Raw genomic sequence first — 26,740 nt, forward strand, 5'->3', positions numbered from 1 at the left:
AAGTGTGCTACATACATACCTATCATGTCTAATAAATTCTACGTCATGTCCCTGATGGCACTTCTTAATGCAGTTCACACATATGGCGTTTCGATCTGTGGTGTTACAAGTGTGACATCTACAAAACAAAAGCTTACATTATTTTCCTCGATCATCTTATTTATTCAGAATACTGCAATCTGTTATATATTACCCTATGACCTTTGGCTTTTAAGAGGACCAAATTTTTTTTTGTGGTTCTAGTCTAGTTCTGAAAAGAGACTTCAATGGAATATAGCATTTTCCTATTTTGTGTCTCCCAAGGAAAACAAGTAGCTACCTTTATTGAATCAATATGGGGGAGAGAGGAATTAAAACCACTCATGTTAGCTAGGATATAAGGAATACTTAATGACAGTCTAGGAAAACAATATAAATGTTTTACATTTTCAGTGGTATCTATAGTTAGTACAGTACCTCATTTTCCCACATTTTATGGTCTCAAACACAGGATCCTCCAAGAAGACCGATCACAACTTAATGTGGACAGCTAATAATTTTCAGTTACATTCTATTAGCAAATACCCAGTTTACTTTCTTTTAGCTCATATACTTAAGGGAAAGCTAAAAATGTTGAGTTCTTGTCAGTTAAGGAGAGAAAACCTTGGTACCTCTCCTTTTTTAAGACAAATAACTGAGAAATATACCTGTAGAAATCATGCATGGGATAGCTGGTATAACTTGATATTTTATATAAACACTGGCCTCTACTAACAGCCTTTTCTATGGCGTCTTGATTGTTCATTATTTTGTTATCTGTAATAAAAGAAAAAAGTAATATTGTATAGTATGAAGACGTAAGATAGAGTTTAAGAGCTTTAAAAGAGGCTAATCAATGAAGTAAAAAAAAAAAACTGGCTAGGGATAGAAATGAGTTTTCCTTGTATAAGGTACTCCCAACTATTGAGAATAAGTTGAAACAAAACTCTTTCAGAATACATCTCTTGAGTTGCTGGTTAACTACTGTACAGTGACAGAAGGAATTAAATTATTGGATAGCAATGACTTCTGATTATCTTCTCATGGCATATTTAGTGTACTTATAGGCAGAACACAAGATTCCAACATACCTTTCATTGTCACATTAACACCAGATGCTAAAAATAAGCCTCCAAATCGGTTGTTAAAAATTTGATTGCCTTCTAGTGTTGCAGTTGCATGATTTGTGATTTCAATACCTGAAGCAAAATTTACAAACAGCAGATGCATCACTTTATATAGTTTCTTAAAAGAAACCTGAAATATAGCAAATGTAGTAAAATAGTTCTTTTATATAAAAAGTATGTTAAATGTAGTAAACTGTGTATCAGTTCCTAACATCTAAAAAAGAGAAGCTTATTTGAATCACTTAGTTCTCTACCCCTGCTAAGGAAGGAATAATACAGATGGTTCATACTCTACTTTATTGATAATGACATTATTTTAAAATTTCTCTCCAACTAAGAAGATAGGACCCAGAAATATGTGTAGGAAGGAGCTAGATGGTTATTTGGAATTAAAGAGAAATTGTCTTTACTGGCAAAACGTTGAAATATATGCATAATACTTGAATTTTACTTACCAATATCTTTAAAAAAACATTATTTGTGAGGCCAGAGGGCTTGCATTTTATCTTTATTCCTAATGGTAGCCAGTAGTTACTCTATCCAATTAATGATTCTTAATTACTACTGAACTACAAGAACAATATTGTAAGTTTGGCTTAGAGTAGAAGAATCCAAAACTTGGGACTGTGTGAGCTCAGTCACTAAGTCATGTCCAACTCTGCAACCTCATGGACTGAATCCAAAACTTGGATTAGGTGCTCTTAAAAGCAATTGTAAACAAGCATTCGGCCAACTTCCACAGCACACTGCACACCTTTAGTTATTAAGCAATGATATACCAAGAATCAATTTAATGTACAGCAAACAAGCTACAGGTAACAAAATACAAACCTGCAGCAAATCCATCAAATATTCTGTTTTTCCTCAAGACTGGATGACTATTAGTGCTGATTAGAACACCTGCTTGAGCATTCCTGAAAATATCATTTTCTTCAAGGAGACCTATAATGAAATATTTCCCCAGGTTAGGGCTAATCCACATAGCAAATTTTACTGTCTTTTTGGTGGTATTTAGGTTTTCTTTTAGTTTCTTATTAACTGGACTATAAAATTCATAGGACTAGTTTTTCAACTGAAAGTTTGTTTAGTAATTCACAAATACTTAAAGTAGAATTTAAACAATAATTTTAAAATTAGCAGATAACCATTCTAACCAATAAACTGGAAGTCCCATGGTTGCAAGGATCATGTATAGCTTACCACTGCATCACCAGTGCCCAGGCACAAGGCATAAAGCTGATTCTTACTCAACACTGCTGAATTAATTCCTTTGAAGTATTTTAGGATCTTTGCATTCTCCATGCTTTAGATTCAAGCCCCAATTCTTTCTAGCCACTATCAGCATTCCTTGATCAGTTTTCTTTACTTTGGTCTCTATTCTGCTATTGTTTTCCCAAGTTTCCTACAACTCTATCATATCCCTTTATCAATATAAAAAACTTACAGAATAAAGTTTAAAATTTAACTTGCTGTTTACAGTCTTTCAAAATATTCCCCCAACCTACCCCTCTTGTTTCACTACATTACTTACACTTTGTAATGTGTAAGTAATAAAAAATGTAAAAGTAATAAAAGTAAAAAAGTAAAGTAATAAAAATGCTATACATTTTTATCTCTTGCCTTTGATTTATATTATTTCCTCTTTCTGCAGTGTCATAGTCTTTCTTCTTAATGTCACTTCCTCTGGGAGGTTTTTGGTTTTCCTCTATCAAATTAATTATTCTCTCTTCTGGGATGATAACAGTGATTAAGAGTAGACTGAGGAATCAGACTTCATGCCTTCAAATACTGACTTAGCCACTTCCAAACTCTGGGCAAATTACTTCTCTTTATTTCAATTTCCTTATCAGTAAAATAGGCATAATAGTACCTACCACAATAGGGTTATTACGAGGATTAGTTAATACATGTAAAAGTACACAGTACTAAATAAGTATTAACATGACTCCTATAAAACCTACTTATGTACACTGAATCATATTTAGTTATGTACTAGTGTTCCTCTGCTCCCTAAAGACATGAAATGCTTTTATTTCTGTACACATCTGATCTATCTGTAATTGTTAAGTATTAACCTGTAAATTCCTTTTCTCCTAGAAAAGACTACTCCAAGTGCCTGAGTGCATGCATGCTAAGTCACTTCAGTTGTGTCCAACTCTTTGTGACCCCACGGACTGTAGCCCACCAGGCCCCTCTGTCCATGGGATTCTCCAGGCAAGAATACTGGAGTGGGTTGCCATGCCCTCCTCCAGGGGATCTTCTCGACCCATGTATCAAACACGTGTCTCCTTGACTCGTGCACTGCAGGTAGATTCTTTATACCACTAAGCCACAGGAGAAGCCTGACTATTCCAAGATCCTACCTCTAATCTTGCAGATGTCCACTATAGGCTCCTCAAGTACTATTGCTAAGGTCTAGTCCAAACTACTGCGTACATACAAAGCCTTTTCATTATACTGCATATATAAAAATAAAACCTTTAACGATTTGGGCCCTGGCCCTGTTCCAGCCTCAACTTTCAGATCTCTTGCCTTACTAAACCACTGTTTCCTTTTAGACTGTAGCTTACCATGTGCCACTCCATTAGACCATAAACTTTCTGGATGTAGTACTGTTTTATATTCACCATTTTATCTTCAGTATCTGTATCACAGTGTTAGGCACAGGTATGTTCAATTAATAAGTATGCTACTGGTAAGTCGCTTTAGTTGTGTCCGACTCTGTGCGACCCCAGAGACGGCAGCCCATCAGGCTCCCCCGTCCCTGGGATTCTCCAGGCAAGAATACTGGAGTGGGTTCCCATTTCCTTCTCCAATGCATGAGAGTGAAAAGTAAAAGTGAAGTCACTCAGTCGTGTCCGACTCCTGACCCCATGGACTGCAGCCCACCAGGCTCCTCCGTCCATGGGATTTGCCAGGCAAGAGTACTGAGTGGGGTGCCATTGCCCTCTCCAAATTAGTAAGTATATACTAGAACAAATGAAAGAGTGAAATAATTACTTTCTATACCAGAATGGGCTTCAAACCCCTACCCCTCATCTTACCAGTAAATACTCATTTTTTCAAGACACAGTTCAAGAGTGCTTTTACTCCAGAACCTTTTCCAACACCTTACAAATAAAACCAACAATTCTGTACTGTGTTTCCTCATTGTATCTAATAAAGAATCCTATCAGAGGATTACATCATTTACTGAACTACTAGATTATAAGCTTCTTGAGAGTCTTTATCATTGATGGAATCATGCTGCTTGGTGGTAGCAGTAAATTTTGTTGATTAAGTCTTGTTATGTTAGAGTAATTACTAGCTAATCTTCTATACAAGGTATGTATGATGTTGGGTTACTGATATTTCAGGAATGGTGATAATCTGCATTCGATAGTCTCTGAACAAAATGAACTGGCAAGAGGCAGGGACTGTAAGCTTTTGCCTCAATGCAAAGTTGATTTGACATTTATGGATACCAAACTGAGCACATCTTGGCTTCAATAATTCAATTCTCCAACAAAGATGGTTGTGAACAGGTACAAATAAGCAATACTTACTGACTACAGACATTTTTATATATTTACAGATCAATTAATTTTTCACATCTAGTTCTATAACTTGACTTTAAAATTTATTATAATCATATCACTATTCTGGATAATAAAAAGCCCAGAGAGGGGGTGTAAACAAATTCTGCTACCTTAAAAAAGCCTTACAAAAAAAGCCTTAAAAAAGCGGCACAAAGTAGCTATAACAGGAGAAGGAAAATTCTGCAAACATGTCTCCTTTAACTCTAGGCACTAACCTCCTAAGCCATCTCAAGATTTAATAAGAACGACCGTGATTCCTTCACAATGACATTAACTGGCAATGTCACTGATCATTAAAGATATGGAAGAATAATGGAAAACTGGGTTTTTAACTAATGCAAACTTAACAACAATACCTCGACCCCCATTAAATATACAGATGCCACCATCTCTTCCATCATGGATTTTATTTCTTCTTAGTGTAGGATTACTATCTGTCTTAATCCAGACTCCAGCCATTGCATTGTCAAATATTTCATTGTCTTCTATACAGCCTAGACCTATAAATGGAAAATTTTAGGTTATGTTATTTAGAAAGTATATTTCTAAAGACAATATCACTGAAAAAAAAAAAAAAAAGGTAAAAGATTAAACATACCAGAATTATAAACTAGAATTCCACCATTCTGTCCTCCCCAGATTTTGTTGCGCCTAATTTTGGGGTTGCTTCCAGTCCTATGGATAGAATAGAAAGTAATGCCATCTCATTGCTTCTGCTCCCACATCCCATGTTAACAGTAAGAAAACCCACAATAATCACTTTAAGAATTAACAACATAATTAAACATCACCTTCAAGATACTCTGAGAAGTCTGTCAGTGAGGAAACGGGCTTAATTTTGCGTAATTCTATCTTCCCACAGAACAGACTTAGCTATAGATTATTACTACCGAGTCTCCTAATACGTAAACTAAACTGAGGATGTTAGATTAAGTAACATTTATTATTATATGCTCCCCTCATATGTAAAATAAAATATGATCAGGACTACTGCAATTCCAAAAACTGGTAAAATACAAGAAAGAAGGATTTAAAGCCTAATAATTTTGCAGAATGAGCATAAAAACAGAAGCTCCCATTTAATAAGTACCTATGACATGTAGGTACCTTACAAGTATTTTTACATAGCTTTCCACTCTCCAATATGATAGAGTACACTGATAGCTGATAAGGACTGTCACACCAGATGACACAACAGTGGAAATGAGCTCTTACGGCATATGTGCCATTCAGCCAAAACTTACACACAATTTAAGCCAAGAGTATGAACACACATACAAAAGGAGGAATAAAAATTGAGCATTTAATAACTAGGTAATTTTTTCTATTTACCCTACACACTCACAATTCCCTCCCCGAAGAAAGCCAAATGTGAAAACATTTACCTTATCTGAACCCCTGAATACATATGATTATAAATATCATTGTCCTCTAGTACTCCATGTCCATTGTCATAAAAATAAACACCAACCTAAAATTAATAAAGATTTTTTTCAAATTAAAAAATGTGTTTATAAAACAATAATTTCCCATACTAAGTCAAACATAACCTTACCTGCTTGCCACTATGTATCCTGTTTCTTCTCAGTACTGGAGTGCTGCCAGTTGTCACCCAGACTCCGGCCAGAGTATTACTATAGACTTCATTCTCTTCTATTACGCCTTGTCCTTTCTCATGCTAAATAAAAGTTATTGACTATAATAGGTATCTTGTATAAGCCAAGTAATTTACAGTATAGTCTACCTTTTGAGACAAATTATGACCAAAAAAAAAAAAAGAGCTAACTGGTAACATTCTCTTACCTAGTCTTTACCTGAGTTTAAGCTCAAAGGTTTTATACTGTCCTTTGTGTATTTTTGTATTTTTAAATCTATTATGGTAAGAATAGTAGCACTGGATTTTCTTATCTCATTCTAAGATATAAAACAAACCAAAGTTCTCTCACTTAGGAAGTTAATAATTATTTCAACCTATCACTGGTTCAAAACAAGGTTCAAGTTACTAACATTTTTATTTTTAGTAGAAGATTTAAGACATGAACATTTCTAGAACTAGGAATAAAAATTAGACTCACACCTGGCATCACACAAGGACCTTTCTGAAATTCTCTACATTTTCTTACTCTAATAACAGTGTCAGATACTATGATGACAGAAGACACAGGACGAATACACTAATACATAGGTTTTTAAATTTTGTAAGATGCTTAATTATGTTTCAACATCATGTCAAATGTCTGGCTTTTTCAGAAGATAAAAATATTCAAGTCTAGTATTACTAATACTCAGTGATATTATGATTTTAATTAATAGTTTTGGAAAATCTCAGAGACTCATACAGTAATCACACTGGCCAAATTCTAGTGTAACAAATATAACTCAGACTACCAACCATTTGTTGTATGCATTCAGCCCATACTGCCATTATAATTAGATATTTCAATAAAAAGGTGTATCTCCTATGCTTAAATTTAGTCAGTTGACAAAATTATAGAGCACTACACACAAAATATTACATCATTCATACACTGGGAGAGAGAAAAAGTTGAATATGGCCTACTTACAGGTAGACATAATTTTGTACTTTCTTTCTTTTCTACCCCGACTTTAATTCATGAAGTTCTAGAACTGTATTTATTAACTTACCACATAAATTCCACCATGCTGGCCATCATGAATTTTGTTATGTCGAACAATTGGACAACTGTTTGTCCTAATCTGAATTCCTGCTAATGCATTGCCTATTTAAAAATAAAAGTTACAATATCAACATATGGAGCCTAATGGAACATAGTAAGAGCGCAATTCTGTGAAATATGTCATATTCAGAAAGACACTTATGATCCATGAACATTTCAGAACAAAACTAAGGGAACTAGGAGTGTAAGAAGATGCAGAAGGATTGCAGGCAGTCTAAGAATAGTGGTTACGACCAGAGATGCTGGAGCCAGGCTGTTAAGTTTTGACTCCCAGGAATTTGAGGCTGTTAAGTTTTGACTCCCAGGAATTTGACTTATTTCCTATGTGACTTTGATTAAGCTGCTTAAACCTCTTTGTACCTTTGTTTCCTGACCAGTAAGTGGGGGATATTTAATAGTGCCTACTTCACAGGGTTGATGTAAATATTATATGACTTAATTCAAGTAAGGTACTCAAAAAAGTACCTAGCAATCAGTAAAATTATGTGTATTATCCAGTAAGTATTAGCAAAAGAGGACACCCAGGAACATATCAGTGTCTAGCACACAGATACCTAATAATTGTTTGCTGAATTAATACCTCAAAAGTTTTAATGAGGAGTATTTTCCCTTTCTAATTAGTACCAAAGTGTATTAAACTACCACAGAAATTGCTAAACAATGGAGTGAATTGAGGGAACTGCAGATACTCTGTGAGAATAGGGTCTTAGTTTTATTTTCATCCCTAGTATGTAGAACAGTGCCTAATACATCGTAGATACTCAGTAAATGTTTGTTAAGTGAATAAATGTCACAGAATAATCTTTATTGAGAATTTAAAGAACCTAGATCAGTTCTCCTATTCAGAAGGTTTCAAAATGGTCCATTTACTAATGACAGGAACACAGGCCAGGTTCTAAAATTTTATAGAACAAAATACATTTACCATAAATGTCATTTCCTTCAATAAGGCCTCGTCCATCACCGAAGATGTAAACTCCACCTTGATTTCCATTAAATATAGAATTCCCCCTGTAATCATGTGGGGAAATAAAAAACACACAAAAGAATCTATTCAGAAAAGCTTGCTTGTTTTATTAAAAGCCCAGCCATGTTCACGTGACCTTAGAAAATTATTTAACTTCTACGAGCCTCAGCTTCCTAATTTATGAAATGAGAAACTAGATGATTTCCTTTTAATTCTAAGACTTAAAGCTTTGGAAAAGCCATCTAGTATTTGAGATGCTGGCACCCCACTCCAGCTTTCTTGTCTGGAGAATCCCATGGACGGAGGAGCCTGGTGGGTTACAGTCCATGGGGTCGCTCAGAGTCAGACATGACTGAGCGACTTCACTTTCACGCACTGGAGAAGGAAATGGCAACCCACTCCAGTGTTCTTGCCTGGAGAATCCCAGGGACAGGGGAGCCTGGTGGGCTGCCGTCTGTGGGGTCCACAGAGTTGGGCACGACTGAAGTGACTTAGCAGCAGCAGTAGCAGCATTCTTAGAAATTCCCCTCAAAAGTGCTAATTCAGGGAACTCCCAGACAGTCCAGTGGTTAGGACACTACACTTCCACTTCAGAGGGCCCAGGTCTGATCTCTGGTCAGAGAACTAGGATCCCACAAGAAGCGAGGTCAAAGGAAACAATAACACAACTTATTAAAATTTACAAAAGAGGAGCTAATCCATTTAAAAGAACTTTTCTTAGCTCATCTACAAGCATTTGTTGAATAGTAATTAAGATGGAAATCACACAATCAACTTTCATAAAGCCAGTGGAAAACAATTTTACAGAAATAATTCATGGTCATTGATTTCATTATCATAGCTCTGTTTTACAAGTCTTAGCCAATGCCTGTAAGACTGGATCTGTGGATTCCCCTGGTGGTCCAGTGGTTAAAAATCCACCTCCCAATGCAGGGGACATTGTAAGATTCCACAAGCAGTGGGGCAACTAAGCCCCTGTGCCACAAGTACTGAGCCCACGCTCTAGAGCTTGTGCTCTGAAACAAGAGGAGCCACTGTAACGAGAAGCCCACACACTGCAACTAGAGAGGAGACTCCACTCTCTGCTACTAGAGAAAGTCCACGTACACCAACAAAGACCCAGCAGAGCCAAAAATAAAATACATAATAATAAAAAAGACTGGATCTGTTTGTTTCCTTGCTGTGGCCAGAGGGAGTGTCAGGAACTGACAGCTTAAAGTTTTGACTCTTTTGTTATTCTTGGTCTCTTTGTCCAAATATCTTAAGAGATAATTAATAACCTAACTATCTGATCTCAGAAAGAAAAAGGACAAGACAGATCATTCAGATTCCAAGAGAAGATCACAGCCCTATTTACTCATCTATAATGAAGTTTGATGAATTTAAAATGAAAACCACAGCATTTGCAATTTTTCATAAAAAATAGAGGTTACATGGATGAGATCACTAATAAAAAACAAAACACCGCAAAATAAATGCAATAGCTATGTTCATTCAGATGCACAGACTTTTATTAGGTAAATCTATCTTATAGTAATCAGGTGTCTAGGAAAAATAGAGTTAAAGCTAAGTATCTTAACTCTTTTTATAACATAAAACATAAAGTGAAAATATAATTCTCTTCCATAATTATATAGAAATACCTTATTGTTGGGTCACTATTTGAGGTAATCCATACACCTGCAAAGTTGTTTGCATAGATTTTATTCTCTATGAATTGTCCTCTTCCTTTTTCATGAACATATATTCCCCCAGTCTGCCCATGATGAATTTCACATCGAACCACTGTGGGGTTAGCATAAGCCTTTACTTCAAAGCCTGCTATCCGGTTTCTGTGTATGTTGCAGCTTTCAAAGTAACCCTGGAAAATACAGAAATTAAGCCTGAAGGTAAGGCTACTTTCCAAAAAGAAATGACATTAAAAAACCTTTTAAATGTATACCTCCAAATTAAGTATTAGAAACATTCAAGAGTTAAGAATGAAACAGAGACAGATATATACTAAATTTAAAATTATAAACATTTAAATGTTTTAAGCATTTCAGTTTAATTAATTTGAATTAATTAAATCCTCTAATTAATGTGAGTATATTCAAAGCCAGGAAAGAAAAACAGGGAAAGATTTATTCAATAAACGCAAATAAATACCATTACCGAGTAAGAATACATATTCAACAAAAGGTTTAAGTATTAAAGAAAACCTTAAAAATGTCCCCAAAAAATCAACTATTAAAAAGCTGACCAAAGGACATAATCAGAGACTACAGTAAAAGACATAATAATGTTCATCTCAGCACAGTAAGAGAGAACTGACTCAAAATGTTGTGAAGATCTAGGCTCATGTTATACATGCTATCATGTTTAGTGAAAAGAACAGTATACACTGTACTTTAAGATAATATACATTCAATATGACTCAATTTTATTTGAAAAAACAAAACAACAACAACAACAAAAAACAAACCTGAAGGATAAAACAAGAATATGAGAGTGTGATTAAATGAATAGTGGTATTATGCATGCTTATTGTATCCTTTATGCTTCTCTAAATTTCTTAAACTTTCTACAATGGATATATGTTACTTATTTTCTAAAGATAATAAACATTACTGTAATACTGATATCTTAAATTCTAAGACCCAGTCAGACTGAATGTTAGAGGAAAAAATGAGAGAGTTAAATGACAGCACTCCTAGGAGTATGAAAGCCATTTCATACTCCTTGTCTACCTCCCTTCAAAAACTGAATGTGTTCCCCTCTCATTAAATTCCCTTTCACACTAAGTATTTTCTTATGCTACTTCCATGTACTATCTTGTGCTTAACTTGTTATATCCATTTTTACCAATTATAAGCTTCTGAAGAGAAAGGGTGCCTCTTTTACTAACTTCTGGAGCATCTATTTAAGATTTTACACATGGTAAGCACTCAAACATGACTTGATAAACTTTTTGCCAAATCTAGTAGAGGTTAAAACAGGATGTAATTCTGAGTATTCTAATATACTACATATTTAACTCTTTAAGAAAATGTCTGAGAATAACATTTAGAAGTAGTTTTCAAGTTTCATTTCCCACAAATAAAGTACAAATCACTTACAACTTATACCTGTTAACATATAGGTTATAAACTTACTCTTTTTAAAAAAATTGGGGGATTGCATCAAAAATAGTTCCTTAATACATGAAAAAATTTTTTCTTCTTTGATTTATATAAAAAAAAATTGGATCAACACCAGGTGTATACAGACTATTATGGCAAAACTGAGCATCAAAGAAACAACAATTGTGAAAGAGATTAAACTGAAAGAGATTAATGTCAGTTTGGAACAATTCAACATTTTGATGTTTTCATCATTGAGAAGGGAGCTCAACTTGTTTCTGTCAGGAGTTGAATGATATACCCTGAATGGTAAACTTGGGAAAGAATAAACTGAGTATGCTCAATTCAGCTTCACTCTTTTTCTCCCTCAAGTGAGCTGCCCTTAGGGGAATATACCTTCTTTACCATACCATGAACATTGCCTGTGACTAAGTAGATTAAGTGCATTTTATTCCAGGGTTCAGTTAAACAGACCCATTTAGTTCTCATTCTAAGTTATATCCTCCAATTTAACCTTTAAGGGAAATGAAGTTGATATTTTAACCTCCTTATGCTACTTCATAGCTTTGATTTCTTAATTTGCTCACAATGCAGCAGGAAAAGGTATGCTATTTACTGGGCTTCTATGAAGATTCCAGTGACAGGACACTGTCATGTTCCAGCTGTGCTAGTACAACATACAGTACTGCAAGTATACTTTGCTACAGTGTATCTACTAGAAAATTTTCAACTGCACGGTTGCTTTTTTGGCAACACCATACATACATCTTGCTGGATCTTAGTTCCCTGAACAAGGACTGAACCCAAGCCCTCAGCTGTGAAAGTGCATAATTCTATCCACTAGACCACCAGTGAATTACTTGTTTTCTTTAGGTTTTGATTTTGCACACTTAGGAGAGTCAACTAGGACCCACAAGTTTACTAAGGCAAACAGCAGTCCCTTTCTTTATTTTCCCTTGTCCAGAGGTCCCTATTTTCAATTCTTTTGACCGACTTTCATATTTTTAAGTGAAAATGCGTACTATCTTGAGTTTGCAGTTTTAGGTATTATGTGCTGATCTCCTATTACGAAAGATGAGATTTTGCTCTTCTACAATTATCTTGTTCTCTTTTGCTTAGACGTCCAGTGATAATTCTATCCTAAACTTGCTACTAGTTGTTTAAATCACTTTTTTTTTTTTTTTGGTGGCTGCGAGGCCCAGCTTGCAGGGACTCCCTGTCGGAAGACCAGGGATAGATCCCATGCACTTGTCAGTGAAAGCCTGGAGTACTAACCAGTTGACTGCCAGGGAATTTCTAATCATTTCTTTTTTTTTTTTTTTTTTAATTTTTGGCTGTGCTGGGTCTTTGTTGCTGCGTGTGGGCTTTCTCAAGTTATGGTGAGCAGGGGCTACTCTCTACTTGCAGCACGTGGGCTTTCTTACTGCAGTGGCTTTTCCTGTTACAGAGCACAGGCTCTAGAGTGTGTGGGCTTCTGTAGTTGCAGCTCGCAGGCTCTAGAGTGTGGGCTCAGTAGTTGTGGCGCATGGGCTTCGTTGCCCCAAGGCATGTGGGATCTTCCTGGATTACGGATGGAAATGGTGTCCCCTGCATTGGCAGGTGGTTTCCTAACTACTGGACCACCAGGGAGGCCCCTCAATCACTTCTTAATATATTTGTATTCACATTAGGTTCTTCCTGAATATAAGCAATTTTAGAACCTGCTCTAATCTGAACTGGTTACCATGATCATAGGCACATGCTTATTTTACCACACTGTAATTTAAAGGTTAAAAATGTCTCCTAGTTCTATCAAAGATGGGAGTTATAATCTGTATCTTTTGTTTTAAGATAACTTTCAAGAAAAGAAAGTAGCAAAAAGTTTTTGAAAGAAAATTTTTTCTTCTTCATGCTCTTAGAATCTTTTACATTGCTACAACTGTGATTTTATTACAGTCAGGGCAACATTTGATTGACACACATAGTTTTATAATATCATAAGAAAACTAACCTACTGTTATGAATTGAAGGATTCAGTTAGTGTAATTTTGCTTTAAAATACATTTTAATGAAATGCATCTATTTTGTTAAGAAATGCCTTTAGTGCAAAATGGTGTAATGGACTCTAAGTAGTAAACGTAATTCTACTTTGCCTTTTAAGACGCAAACCATGAAAGCTCTAATATATATACAAAACTCCAAGGGCACAGACATTTTCCCAGACTATTCCTTATTATAAAAGGATTTATTTCCCTACCAGAAGATACCAGATTGCTAACAGCTTCTTCTATATTCTAAAATAAAAGCTTGTTAACTTTTCAGCACAAGCATTTCTAAATCTTTGATATATGTCCTTAAAAATGATCATTCTACCAAGCTAAAAAAATTAACATTGATTAATAGAAGGTGAGATTAAATATTTTTTCATTAAAATTTTTTGAATTGAAAGTCTTTATTAAAGATGGCAGAATGAAAGGCATTCAAGAGTTCCTCTTAAACTCTCCAGATAAAAGGAATGAATAAAAAGAAAAATATGTTATCTTCATTGAAATAAATGTCTACAATCCCAAACTATACTCTATCAAACACTTGCCTAATACTGTGATATCTGGATAAGGAAGACAAAGGTGAGAGCTACCTTTAGCAAGGTATGTTTCCCCAAGTAACTGTTTTAATAAGCAAGCATAACCAATGATCTACTAAGTAGTGACATCTAGTGTCATGAACAGAACACAGGAGAGGAAGGAAATAATCCCACAGTAATATTTTCATAGAAATAATTTAGGCACAAGAAGAAAATCTGAAGACACACACTAATGTACAACTTCTATTATCTAAAACTTGCATTTTTTATCTAAAGAGGATTATCCAAAGTAAAAAGGAGCAGAGGAAAACCATACTTCAACATAGTTTTTGTCTCCTGTCAATCTATCATGAGTTAAATTCATAAACTTAGAATACGTATCTTGAAATTTTTATAACAATTTGCTACTGCTGTATTTTAATTTTACTTTATGAAAATAACACTCTGCAACAGACTGAATATTAAAACAAAAAACCACAAAGAATTGGGGAACTGTAGATGTTGACTGAAAAATTATTTTAGGAGTGAGAATGGCACTGTGGTTATGTAAAAGAAAAAGAAGGAATCCTACCTTTAAAAGAAAGATACATGCTGAAATGTTTACAGATGAGACGATGATATCTGAGATTTGCTTCAAAATAATTCAGAATAAAGAAGAGAATAAGCAATGTATGAGGAAGTACAGATGAAATAAAACTGACCATGAATTGAAAGTTTGAATACGGAGGGTGGATACATGGGAAATTCATTACAATATTGTCTCCAGTTTTATGTATGCAAGAAGGATTCCATAAAACAAAAACACATTAAAAAAATCAGATATAAAAACCATACTGGAAACAAAATAGAAAAAGAGACAAAGATATGTAGACATAGTAAAAGACACAGATTTGAGGAAATTACACAGAATCGCAGGTGGTGCTGGTGGTAAAGAACCCGCCTGCCAAAGCAGAAGATGTAGAGACGTGGGTTTGATCCCTGGGTCGGGAAGGTCCCCTGGAGGACGGCACTGCAACCCACTCCAGTATTCTTGCATGGAGAATCCCACAGACAGAGGAGCCTGGTAGGCTACAGTCCATAGGACTGCCAAGAGTCACACATGACTGAAGCATCTTAGCACAGCACAGAACAAAGGAAAAGAACGGAATAATATAGAACAACATAAGTAATAGAGAAGATAACTAAGTTTCTAAAGAAAGGAACATATGAAGCAGAAAAGTAGTAAAAAAACAAAACAAAACAAAACAAAAAACTATTAACATATAACAAAAAAATCACATGGATAACTTAAGTAGAAAAGCAAATCTCCATCAGAAAGGAAAAAACAAAAACAAAAACCCAGAATGATCTCCTCAGTCACCCTCAGTTCTAGAAATACAAAAATGACTACGCAATTCTGAGTGAACGAAAATAAAAAACTATATACTCAGCAAAGTTAAAAGGTTAATGGGTAGACATTTTCAAGTGGGAAGAATTCAAGCTACAATACCCATAAGCCTTTCTTTTAAAAATAAACAAAATCAAAATGGCTAGATGACAGAATAGCCATACCAAGAATGAATCAAAATAAAATCAGGAATGGAAAAACTGTGATAAAAGGACTGAAGGTTAATAAATATAAACACAGACCAATAACTGTAGGAATAGAAATGTTATAAAGCACTAAAGAAAAATAAGGATACAAATGATGGAGTACAGAGGTTTGAAATATAAAGTATTTTTTATAATTTTTCAAAAGTTTAAACATGCAGTTAATTATGACAAACTCTAGAACCATACCCTTTGAAATTCTAGGGATGTCTTTTATACAGGGCATGTAATATTTTAAAACATTAAGATTTAAAGAAATGTCAGAAATTCTTTCACCATTCATTCTTGCCAATATAGGAGTTTAAATTCTAAGCAGGTCATAGACAAGGAAGAGGAAAGACAATTTCAGAGAACAGTACAGAAACTAATTTAAATATTTACTCTGATGTTCTCTGAAGTTCTATTAAAAAACAAAGTCAAACTTTACCAATCATGGAAACCAACACAAAAAACACCTTAATAATAAAGAACATTCTACCAAAGGATTTTAAAGGATTGTATCACAATACTAAAATAGATGAGAGGCCCAAGATATGCTTTTATTCCCATCTTTTCCTTATAAGTCTATATAATTTATATATTTCCATTAAGGATTGATGAGATTTATATCTGTAGGATCGCCCAAGATTTGTTTTTTAAAAATTTATAAACTTGAATCTATATAATGTAAACTGTACTGGGACTGTGTGAAGAGTATACTATTTGATAAATTTTAGTAAGTGACCATCAACATTAGGTCTTTTAAAAATGAGGAAATTTACTCAGGTTAAAGTTATTTTGGTACCTCATATCATCTATGAATGAGACCAGAGGCATGCATAAATATGATACTTGAAACTGTATATGTAACTCTGGGGCAAAGTCTAAAGGCAATACAGGCAAATAAATACTAGCATAGTATAGTTTCATTACAAAAATATGAGTTCCATTTAGAATTCCATTTAAGAATTATTGCTAGGGCTTCCCTCATGATCCACGGGTTAAGACTTTGCTCTCCCAATGCAGTGGGCAGGGATCTAATCTCTGGTTGGGGAACTAAGATTCTGCAGGCCGCAGGTAGGGTGTGATTAAAAAAAAAAAAAAGAAAAAATTAGGGGGAAAAAAAATATTACCAACACAGGCCTCTAAGAGGGGGTAGATTCTTAAGACTTTTTTTTTTTTAAATAGCAGAAAGCATTTAATAGACAAGCACTTTTTATGTATTCTATTATTTAATCATCAAAGGTCTTTCAACATAGGCACTATTATCCTCTTACATAACTTTGTAGTCAGTGCTTGTAGAAATGGCTAGCATGTAATGGTAGCTGCACTGACTCAATAATTCTGCACAACAAAAGCCCCAAAGCTCAGCTTATGCCAAAAAAAGGATTTTGTTCTCAGACATCTAGGGGTAAACTAGTTGACCAGAGAGTTGGCTAAGTGACTGCTGATTTTTGCTGGGGACCAGCCGGACAAAGGCTGATCTAGGCTGGCTTCCGTAATGTGAATCTGCTTCACACATCTTTCATCTTCCAACGGGCTACCCTGGGCATGTTCTCACGGTGACGACAGAGGTACATACCCAATTCAAGGCTCTGGACTGCATCTTGTTTGCTAACATCCAATTGACCAAAGCAAGTTGCATGGCTGAGCCCAGGGTCAAGGGCAAAGTGAGAGGACACTGCAAAATTATGTAGCAAAGAGTGTGCCCACAGGAAGGAGTGAAAAATTAGGACCATCATTGCCATCAACCACAGAACCCAATCCATGTGTGTTGTATAAATGAGCTAGTGCATGTCCAAGGCTCCGAGAAGTTAAGAGCTGAAGGTTACACAAAGCTATGCTTTGAACCCAGGCAGGATGAATTCTCTGAAGAGCCTTATGTTTTGATAGCCTCCATACTCCTGCTGCTGCTGCTAAGTCGCTTCAGTCGTGTCCGACTCTGTGCGACCCCATAGACGGCAGCCCACCAGGCTCCCCCGTCCCTGGGATTCTCCAGGCAAGAACACTGGAGTGGGGTGCATTTCCTTCTCCAATGCATGAAAGTGAAAAGTGAAAGTGAAGTCACTCAGTCGTATCCGACTCTTAGCGACCCCATGGACTGCGGCTGAGAGCCTCCAATTTCCAAACTCCCCTCTTTCCTACTCCTTGGGAAAAAAGAACTACAATTTGCAAAAAAAAAAAAAAAAGTCAACTTTTAAATTCTAGCTGGAGGACAAGTGGTCATCTCCACTCTGCTTTCTTATTTACAGGCCCAAACTATACAGCATGAGTTTTAAGTGAACTGTTTTTCTCAGGTTATAGTTATCCCAGGAATACAATGAACTGGGGGGGTCTATTAATAAAACTATTTACATCTAACCAGAATGTAACAAAAGGGTACTCCTTCCTGGTCTACTTCAGTTTTAACAGAGTTTAGCAGACTTCTTTGAGGTCCAGTGGTTAAGACTCCGTACTTCCACTGAGGGAGTATGGGTTTGATACCTGGTAGGGGAATTAAGATGTTACATGCCACAAGTGGTGGGCAAAAAAAGGGTTCTGTGTTAGGGTTTTAGGCACAAACAGTTGAAAATAAACTTCCTTTGTTAATAGACAATTTTTCTACGTCCCAGTTCCATGTTCCAAAATTGTTTGATTATTACCACATAATTGCAATAAAACTTCATCATGCCCTTGTTACCACATTACAACCTCCTCTCCCATCCTGGACTCCCATCCTGGACATCCAACAACAAAAAATGTTGCCAATGCTGTCCTAGGATTTTAAAAAATTACTTCAACAAAAACTAGGTGTTAGGAATCCCCTAGCAGTCCAGTGGTTACGTTAGGACACCATGCTCTCACTGCTGAGGGCCCAGGTTCAGTCCCTGTTGGAGAACTAAGATTCTATAAGCTGTGCAGCATGGCACAAAACAAACAAAAAGCAACCTGCATTAAACTAACTTATGGTGCTTACTAAAAATGCATATACTGGGTGCCATCCTGAAAAATTCTGATTTATTGTATCTGGGTGATTTTTATTCATACTTACATTTGAGAACTACTGGATTAGACCTTACTCTCCCCAAAGATCGTATCAATTCTCTAAGGACTCCATCTTCTCTACATGTATGTAATGTTAGATTCAAGAATTTACAGAATTGATATTGCATACTCATTTCAATTTTTAATCTTCTTTTAGACTTATACTCTTCAATTCAGCAATTTGGAATTTAACTGATAAATTAGGATTTTTTTTAATTAAGAATAAGTGTTCTTACCATGCCATGATCAAATGTGAACACACCAACGTCACGTCCATGATGAATATGATTCCGTCTAATAATTGGGTTTCCATGATTTTTAACCCAAATCCCAGCTAAAGCATTATTGGAAATTTCATTATCCTCATATATTCCCTACAACAATTAACCAGAAATAAACATTAGTACAGTTTAAAAAAAAAAACAGAAAAAGAAAAACCCCACAAAATTAAAAAATACCTGTGCATGATCTGTTATATAAAGTCCAACATTTTCACAGTCACTGATGTTACAGTGCTTGATAGTGGGACATGCTCCTTGACCACTAACACATACTGCAGAGCCAACTGTAAGAAAAACAATTTATTTAAAATTCTATTGGGCAACACAATGACTAGCTTATAATAAAACATAATGGGAACACTAACCTGTGCATGTACTTCGGATAATACAGTGATCAATAATAGGGCTACAATTTACTGTAATCTCTAAGCAGTGATGTGCATTGTGGTGTTGAGCAGATTTGTCATCAGGGTTAAACTGAAAAGTAGAAATTTTGTTTGAAATAAATAGCCACAGCGTTAAATATTTCCATATAGGTACTTAAAAATTTATAATTTCTTACCCTTATTGTCATGTATCCAACATAAGCATCTTCAGAACCTTCCATAAAAACAAAGGTTGAATCTCTAGTGTTTTCAATTATAACTTTGTCTGCTACTTTTCCAGGTGCTATGAAGAAAATATTTTAAAGCATATTACTTTCATGAGACAGATCAAAAAATTACTTTCTTAGTCAGTAAAAATACTCTGCCATAAAACTAATAATTCAATAGAACCCTTTCACAGTTTTAAATTGGGTAGTTCTTTTGGAGAGGGAACTTTAAAGGAACATTAGAATTGGGTAGACAGGACTAATACTCATTTTATCAAATAGATAACTTGTCATACTTAACACGGACATTATTTGAGCATCACTGTAACTCAAATTCATGTATAATAATACTTTTAATAGACTCAGCTACAAATAGTATTCAATACCAAATGCAATGGCATTAAAATGTGGGTTTCTTGTGGAAACCAAATCACTACCAGTAGCACCAGAAAACAACGTTCAGAGAGAAGAAAGAAGGGGATGGTGAGCGAGGAGAGAAAGAAAGAATCTTTATTTAAACTTATTTTCAGTACTGGTCTTGATTTGGAAAATAATGAAAATCAGTAGGCAAAATTTTTCTATACTCTCTCTCACTCTTCTTTGACGTGGAAATAGGGGAGGGAAGAAGAAAGGGCAGTAAACGCAAATCTCACTAACTAGTTAACAACTACTCGCTATTTTAAAATGGTCTTATACTACTGTATCCTTAAAAAAATCAAACAGCCCATAAATTTTCAAATAACTGATCAGTGCTCAACAAACATTCCATTTATTTTTAGAACTGTGACCATAAAAACAACTTTGAAACAGCATGGAAAGTATTTTAAAAGCACATTTCGTTTCATTAAAAACACAGCAATAAAAACATTAGCCTCTGTATTTTCAAATACAAGATAAAACAGATATTTTTTTCTCCTTATTAATTAAAGCAGTTGGACAAACTATTGGCATCAAGAATTATACACATTCCCCCAAGGGAAACATTTATAATTTCTGAACTCTAAAGTTTTCATTTCCATCATATAAAATATACATGACATTTCTAATTTTTTCCTACAATTAAGATATTATCAAGGTTCATCTGGATTTTAAGTAACCAGCATTTTTTAAAAATCCACCACATAAATAAAGTATTAAAATTCTAATGACAACACATTTCAAAATACCTGCACCAATCATGGTGATTGGAGATTCAATATATATCCATTCATCAGTATATATTCCAGAATGAACAAAGATAAGTCCATCAAAATGAGCTTCTTGTACCCCACCAAGGGCATCTTCAATTGTATCGTAGTACTAAAACAAACAAACAACCCCCCCGCAAAAACATGTCAGTAAAGAACTGTAAGATCATCATTTTAAATCTTAGAAAAAGACAAATCAAACATACCAACATGTTTTCTCTTCCTTTGTATCTTGCAGGGTTACTATAGAAATGTTCAGCAAATCCTGGCTTTACATGTGCGCCTTTATACTAAAACATCAAAAACACAAAAACAAAAAACTGACTACTAGTATAAACACTATAGTTTAGTTTAGTACTACATGAATTTTTAAATTTAATTTTTAAAAATAATTATTAGTCCAATTAATTTTCTGATGCATACTGCAATGTAAAATCTGGAACAGTTTATGACTCAGTAATATCAAGTAAGGACATGGTTTTTCAACCTCAGCACTACTGATAGTTTGTAACAGATTCTTTCTTGTAGGGGCTTATTCTGTGCATTGTAGGATGTTTAGTAGCATCTGCTTCCCTTGTGGCTCAGCTGGTAAAGAATCTGCCTGCAATGCAGGAGACCCGGGTTCGATTCCTAGGTCGGGGAGATCTGCTGGAGAAGGGATAGGCTACCGACTCCAGTATTCTTGGGCTTCCGTTGTGGCTCAACTGGTAAAGAATCTGCCTGCAATGCAGGAGACCTGGGTTTGATCCCTAGGTTGGGAAGATCCCCTGGAGAAGGGAAAGGCTACCCACTCCAGTATTCTGGCCTGGAGAATTCCATGGGCTACATAGTCCATGGAGTTGCAAAGAGCCAGACACGATTGAGTGACTTTCACTTTTCACTGGACTCTGACCACCAGGTATCAGAAGCAGTCTCTTCTCCAGTTGTGAAAACCAAAAATGTCTCCAGACACTGCCAAATATCCCCTGTGGAGCAAAATCACCCCTAGTTGAGTAGTTCACTATTCATAAAGGACCATATGAAAATGAAGCTAAATGTGACTACTGGACTACCAAGGGAATTTCGTGAAACTCTAAATAACTACTCAACAGTAATAATTTAAATATAAGTTGAAAGAGATCCACAGAAAGTATAACTGCTCTCAGGCTACTGATACTTACGACTACTGTTTAAATTTACGGCTACTGTTTAAATTATTAATAAATATGCCAGCAGTGAAAAGAACTGCTGATTCCTTTGCTGGCTGATAAATGTGTACTGACTTGAGAAACCTATTCTTTTTTTTTTGGCCATGCTGCGTGGCTTCTGGGACCTTAGTTTCCTGACCAGGAATTGAACCCCGGCCCTCAGTAGTGAAAGTGTGAAGTCGTAACTGCTGGACCACCAGGAAATTCCCGTGAAACCTATACTTGAATTTAAATTGTAAAAAAGAAACTTTTATAAAAATATATTTATAAATATATAAATATAATAAAACATTATATACTTAAACTTTTATTTAAAATATATATAAGATCAGTATTTTCCATTTATACTTCATACCAACTGCTGGAAACTCTCTTTCCATGGATTTGGGTGTTCATATTCTTCTGGATTAATCTGGTAGAATTTGCCAGGTTCAGGGTGCATCATAGGGCGGGTATACTCAAATACTTCCATGTATAATCGTTTCCTGGAGGGGGAAAGGGGTTTAAGATTTCTTCATAAAATATTTTTTAAACAACTACAAAAATTATTTGAGGCCTCAAAAACTTATAAGAATATGACAGAGCAGCATTGTAAATGTAAAAATAAAATTTTTGGCTAAAATAATATAACTGCATATAAAAAGTAAAGTAGTCCACCTAAAACAATGCATCAATTCTTTAAAATCTGATTGTTTAGTTAAAGGAAAATAAAAGCCACACACAATTATAATTTAAAAGGATTATTTTAAATAATGATGTTTCATGTATGTCTGATCGCAAATCATCAAATCTTAGGAGTGGAGTGATAGTTGACTATTATATAATTTCTTGTACAAAACAAATGTTTCTTCTTCTGCCCTTTTAACATTCCCTTTTTGCTTTCCAACACAAATATAATTTTCTTTCTTAAATTTAAAGTGTACCTTATTTTTAGTATCATAGAAGTAATACATATAGCTGCTGTAAAATACATAAAAGTATGAAAGAGATAACCTACTTTTAATATATTAACTATTAACAATTTACTGTATTTCTTTTCAGTCTTTTTAACTACAGAGTTTCATTTATTACAATTGTGATAACATAAAATTTTTGTATTCTGCTTTCGTTTTTTATAACATGGCATATTCCCATGTTATTAAAAACTGTAAAGTTCACTGTTAATGACTATATCACAACCCTTAAAGTACCTATAACACTGTTTACTTTTAGTCCAATCCCTTATTGCTAGACTTTGATTATTTCTAGCTTTCTTCCACTATTAACTATGTTATTACGAAAAATTTGTACATAACGTAAATAAATTTTCAGAAGTGGAATTCCTGGGTCAAAGGGCACACATATTTCATGGTTCAAAAATACAACTGTCCAAACTCTTTTCTAAAAGTGATATAAAAAATCTACATTCTTACTGAACTATTAGCTATTTTAAATTAGACTTAGTTCTGTTTCTAAAAAGCAATGGAATGAAAAGCATTCTCCATAATCACTCAGTAGCTTTTAACTGACAAATAGAAGAAAAAGTACTTCCTTTATTGTTTTAAATAAAGAAAGTACTCAGATGGTGGCTCAGATGGTAAAGCATCTGCCTACAATGTGAACCTGGGAACCCAGAGACCTGGGTTCAATACCTGGGTTGGGAAGATCTCCTGGAGAAGGAAGTGGCAACTCACTCCAGTATTCTTGCCTGGAAAAACCCATGGACGGAGGAGCCTGATAGGCTACAGTCCATGGGGTCACAAAGAGTTGGACACGACTGAGCGACTTCACTTTCTTTCTTATAGTTTTAAAAACACTGCCTGGACTGATAACCAACATTTGTGATAAATAGGTAACTGGGAAAGGAGCAAAGGAAAGATATATCCATTTGAATGCAGAGTTCCAAAAAATAGCAAGGAGAGATAAGAAAGCCTTCCTCAGTGATCAGTGCAAAGAAATACAGGAAAACAACAGAATGGGAAAGACTAGAGATCTGTTCAAGAAAATTAAAGATACCAATGGAACATTTCATGCAAAGATGGACACAACAAAGGACAGAAATGGTATGGACCTAACAGAAGCAGAAGATATTATTAAGAGGTGGCAAGAATACACAGAAGAACTATACAAAAAAGATCTTCATGACCCAGATAACCATGATGGTGTGATCACTCATCTACAGCCAGACATCCTGGAAAGCAAAGTCAAGTGGGCCTTAGGAAGCATCACTACGAACAAAACTAGTGGAGGTGATGGAATTCCAGTTGAGCTATTTTAAATCCTAAAAGATGACGTTGTGAAAGTGCTGCACTCAATATGCCAGCATATCTGGAAAACTCAGCAGTGGCCACAGGACTGGAAAAGGTCATTTTCATTCCAATCCCAAAGAAAGGCTATGCCAAAGAATGTTCAAACTATTGCACAATTGTACTCATCTCACATGCTAGCAAAGTAATGCTCAAAATTCTCCAAGCCAGGCTTCAAAAGTACAAGAACCGTGAATTTCCAGATGTTCAAGCTGGATTTAGAAAAAGCAGAGGAACAAAGGCAGAGATCAAATTGCCAACATCAGCTGGATCATCGAAAAATCAAGAGTTCCATAAAAACATCTACTGCCTTATTGACTACACCAAAGCCTTTGACTCTGTGGATCACAACAAATTGGAAAATTCTTAAAGAGATGGGAATACCAGACCACCTGGCCTACCTCCTGAGAAATCTGTATGCAGGTCAAGAAGCATCAGTTAGAAGTGGACATGGAACAACAGACTGGTTCCAAATAGGAAAAGGAGTACGTCAAGGCAGTATACTGCCACCCTGCTTATTTAACTTATATACAGAGTTCATCATGCAAAATGCTGGGCTGGATAAAGCACAAGCGGGAATCAAGACTGATGGGAGAAATATCAATAACCTCAGATATGCCATTGATACCACTTTAATGGCAGAAAGCAAAGAGGACTCTTGATGAAGGTGAAAGAGAGCGAAAAACCTGGCTTAAAACTCAACACTGAAAAAATTAAGATCATGGAACCCAGTCCCATCACCTCATGGCAAACAGATGGGGAAACAATGGAAACAGTGAGAGACTTTATTTTGGGGAGCTTCAGATTGCAGCCATGAAATTAAAAGACGCTTACTCCTTGGAAGGAAAGTTATGACCAACCTAGACAGCATATTAAAAAGCAGAGACATTACTTTGCCAACAAAGGTCCATCTAGTCAAAGCTATGGTTTTTCCAGTAGTCATGTATGAATGTGAGAGTTGGACTATAAAGAAAGCTGAGTGCCGAAGAATTGATGGTTTTGAACTGTGGTGTTGGAGAAGCCTCTTGGGAGTCCCTTGAACTGCAAGGAGATCCAACCAGTTCATCTTAAAGGAGATCAGTCCTGGGTGTTCATTGGAAGGACTGATGTACTTTGGCCACCTGATGCGAAGAGCTGACTCATTTGAAAAGACCCCGATGCTGGGAAAGATTGAGGGCAGGAGGAGAAGGGGACGACAGAGGATGAGATGGTTGGATGGCATCACCGACTCAATGGACATGAGTTTGGGTAGGCTCTGGGAGTTGGTGTTGGACAGGGAGGCCTGGCATGCTGCGGTTCATGGGGTCGCAAAGAGTCGGACACGACTGAGCAACTAAACTGAACTGAAAATCACTGCTGATGGTGACTGCGGCCATGAAATTAAAAGATGCTTGCTGCTTGGAAAAAAAGCTATGACCAATCTAGACAGCATATTAAAAAGCAGAGACATTACTTTACCAACAAAGGTCCATCTAGTCAAAGCTATGGTTTTTCCAGTAGTCATGTATGAATGTGAGAGTTGGACTATAAAGAAAGCTGAGTGCCGAAGAATTGATGGTTTTGAACTGTGGTGTTGGAGAAGCCTCTTGGGAGTCCCTTGAACTGCAAGGAGATTCAACCAGTCAATCCTAAAGGAAATCAGTCCTAAATATTCATTGGAAGGACTGATGCTGAAGCTGAAACTCCAATACTTTGGCTACCTGATGGGAAGAACAGATTTACTGGAAAAGACCCTGATGCTGGAAAAGACTGAAGGCGAGAGAAGAAGGGGACGACAGAGGATGAGATGGTTGGATGGCAACACCGACGCAATGGACATGAATGAGTAGGCTCCAGGAGTTGGTGATGGACAGGGAAGCCTGGAGTGCTGCAATCCATAGGGTCGCAGGGTTGGACTCGACTGAGTGACTGAACTGAACTGGAATTTATAAGTATTCTAATTTTCTTCTATTTAACTGTAACCATCAACTCACACTCCAACCTTCCTACCATCCTTTAGCATTTGGGGCAGTAGGTAATATATCTCAAGATACTAAGAAATAAATTTTCACTTACCATAAAATTGGATCATTAGCAAGTTCACTGAAGCGTTTACACACACAAGCTGCTCTACAAAGATCCTGTTCCAGCAAATACGAGAAGATTTTTAGAACCACTTCATCTGGCAGTTTCTCCTGAAGATACTGTTCAGCAGGTGCTGCTATAAAAAGATTAACAAACAGAACATAATCTATCATGCTAGCAAAGACTTTCTCATTATTTAAAGAGCACAATTTTCATTTTGTTAAATGAAGAGCTTTTATTTTTTTATGACTATCATTTTATAAGCATGTGCTTTCAGAGATGACACGCATTTATTTTCTTTTCTCTTAACAGTATTCTTTTAGCTAGTATGTACCATTTCAGTAACTGGTTACAATAAATATACAAAAAAGATTTTTATACAACAATTACAGTCAAAGATGGAGAAGGTCAGGGTTCTCAGGTTTATTCTGTAATAACTGCTTTCTAAATCTCAAATGTGTAAATAAACATTTAATTTTAATTTTTTATCAAACAAAA

The 26,740-nt window shown here is 35.6% G+C and overlaps 1 protein-coding gene across 2 annotated transcripts in view; it reads right to left on the bottom strand.

The window, feature by feature from the left end:
- The window catches only part of FBXO11 (F-box protein 11), a 112,796-nt gene that overhangs the window by 1,415 nt on the left and 84,641 nt on the right, over positions 1 to 26,740 (bottom strand). Inside the window, exons 4-22 of one of the 2 annotated variants that reach the window (XM_027555202.1) lie at positions 26,234 to 26,375; positions 22,249 to 22,378; positions 20,913 to 20,996; positions 20,686 to 20,818; positions 19,490 to 19,596; positions 19,293 to 19,404; positions 19,105 to 19,211; positions 18,883 to 19,020; positions 10,033 to 10,250; positions 8,348 to 8,433; positions 7,370 to 7,464; positions 6,279 to 6,401; positions 6,109 to 6,194; positions 5,322 to 5,398; positions 5,080 to 5,223; positions 1,977 to 2,087; positions 1,110 to 1,217; positions 687 to 795; positions 20 to 118 (exon numbers count right to left, since the gene is read on the bottom strand). In XM_027555202.1, the coding sequence (XP_027411003.1) occupies positions 20 to 118; positions 687 to 795; positions 1,110 to 1,217; positions 1,977 to 2,087; positions 5,080 to 5,223; positions 5,322 to 5,398; positions 6,109 to 6,194; positions 6,279 to 6,401; positions 7,370 to 7,464; positions 8,348 to 8,433; positions 10,033 to 10,250; positions 18,883 to 19,020; positions 19,105 to 19,211; positions 19,293 to 19,404; positions 19,490 to 19,596; positions 20,686 to 20,818; positions 20,913 to 20,996; positions 22,249 to 22,378; positions 26,234 to 26,375 (2,209 nt within the window). Of the gene's footprint in view, positions 1 to 19; positions 119 to 686; positions 796 to 1,109; positions 1,218 to 1,976; positions 2,088 to 5,079; positions 5,224 to 5,321; positions 5,399 to 6,108; positions 6,195 to 6,278; positions 6,402 to 7,369; positions 7,465 to 8,347; positions 8,434 to 10,032; positions 10,251 to 18,882; positions 19,021 to 19,104; positions 19,212 to 19,292; positions 19,405 to 19,489; positions 19,597 to 20,685; positions 20,819 to 20,912; positions 20,997 to 22,248; positions 22,379 to 26,233; positions 26,379 to 26,740 lie in introns of both variants that reach the window. The other variant, XM_027555201.1, reaches the window with a different exon arrangement.

The sequence above is a fragment of the Bos indicus x Bos taurus genome, chromosome 11 (genome assembly GCF_003369695.1).
Source record: "Bos indicus x Bos taurus breed Angus x Brahman F1 hybrid chromosome 11, Bos_hybrid_MaternalHap_v2.0, whole genome shotgun sequence".
In the NCBI taxonomy this organism is placed as follows: domain Eukaryota; kingdom Metazoa; phylum Chordata; class Mammalia; order Artiodactyla; family Bovidae; genus Bos; species Bos indicus x Bos taurus.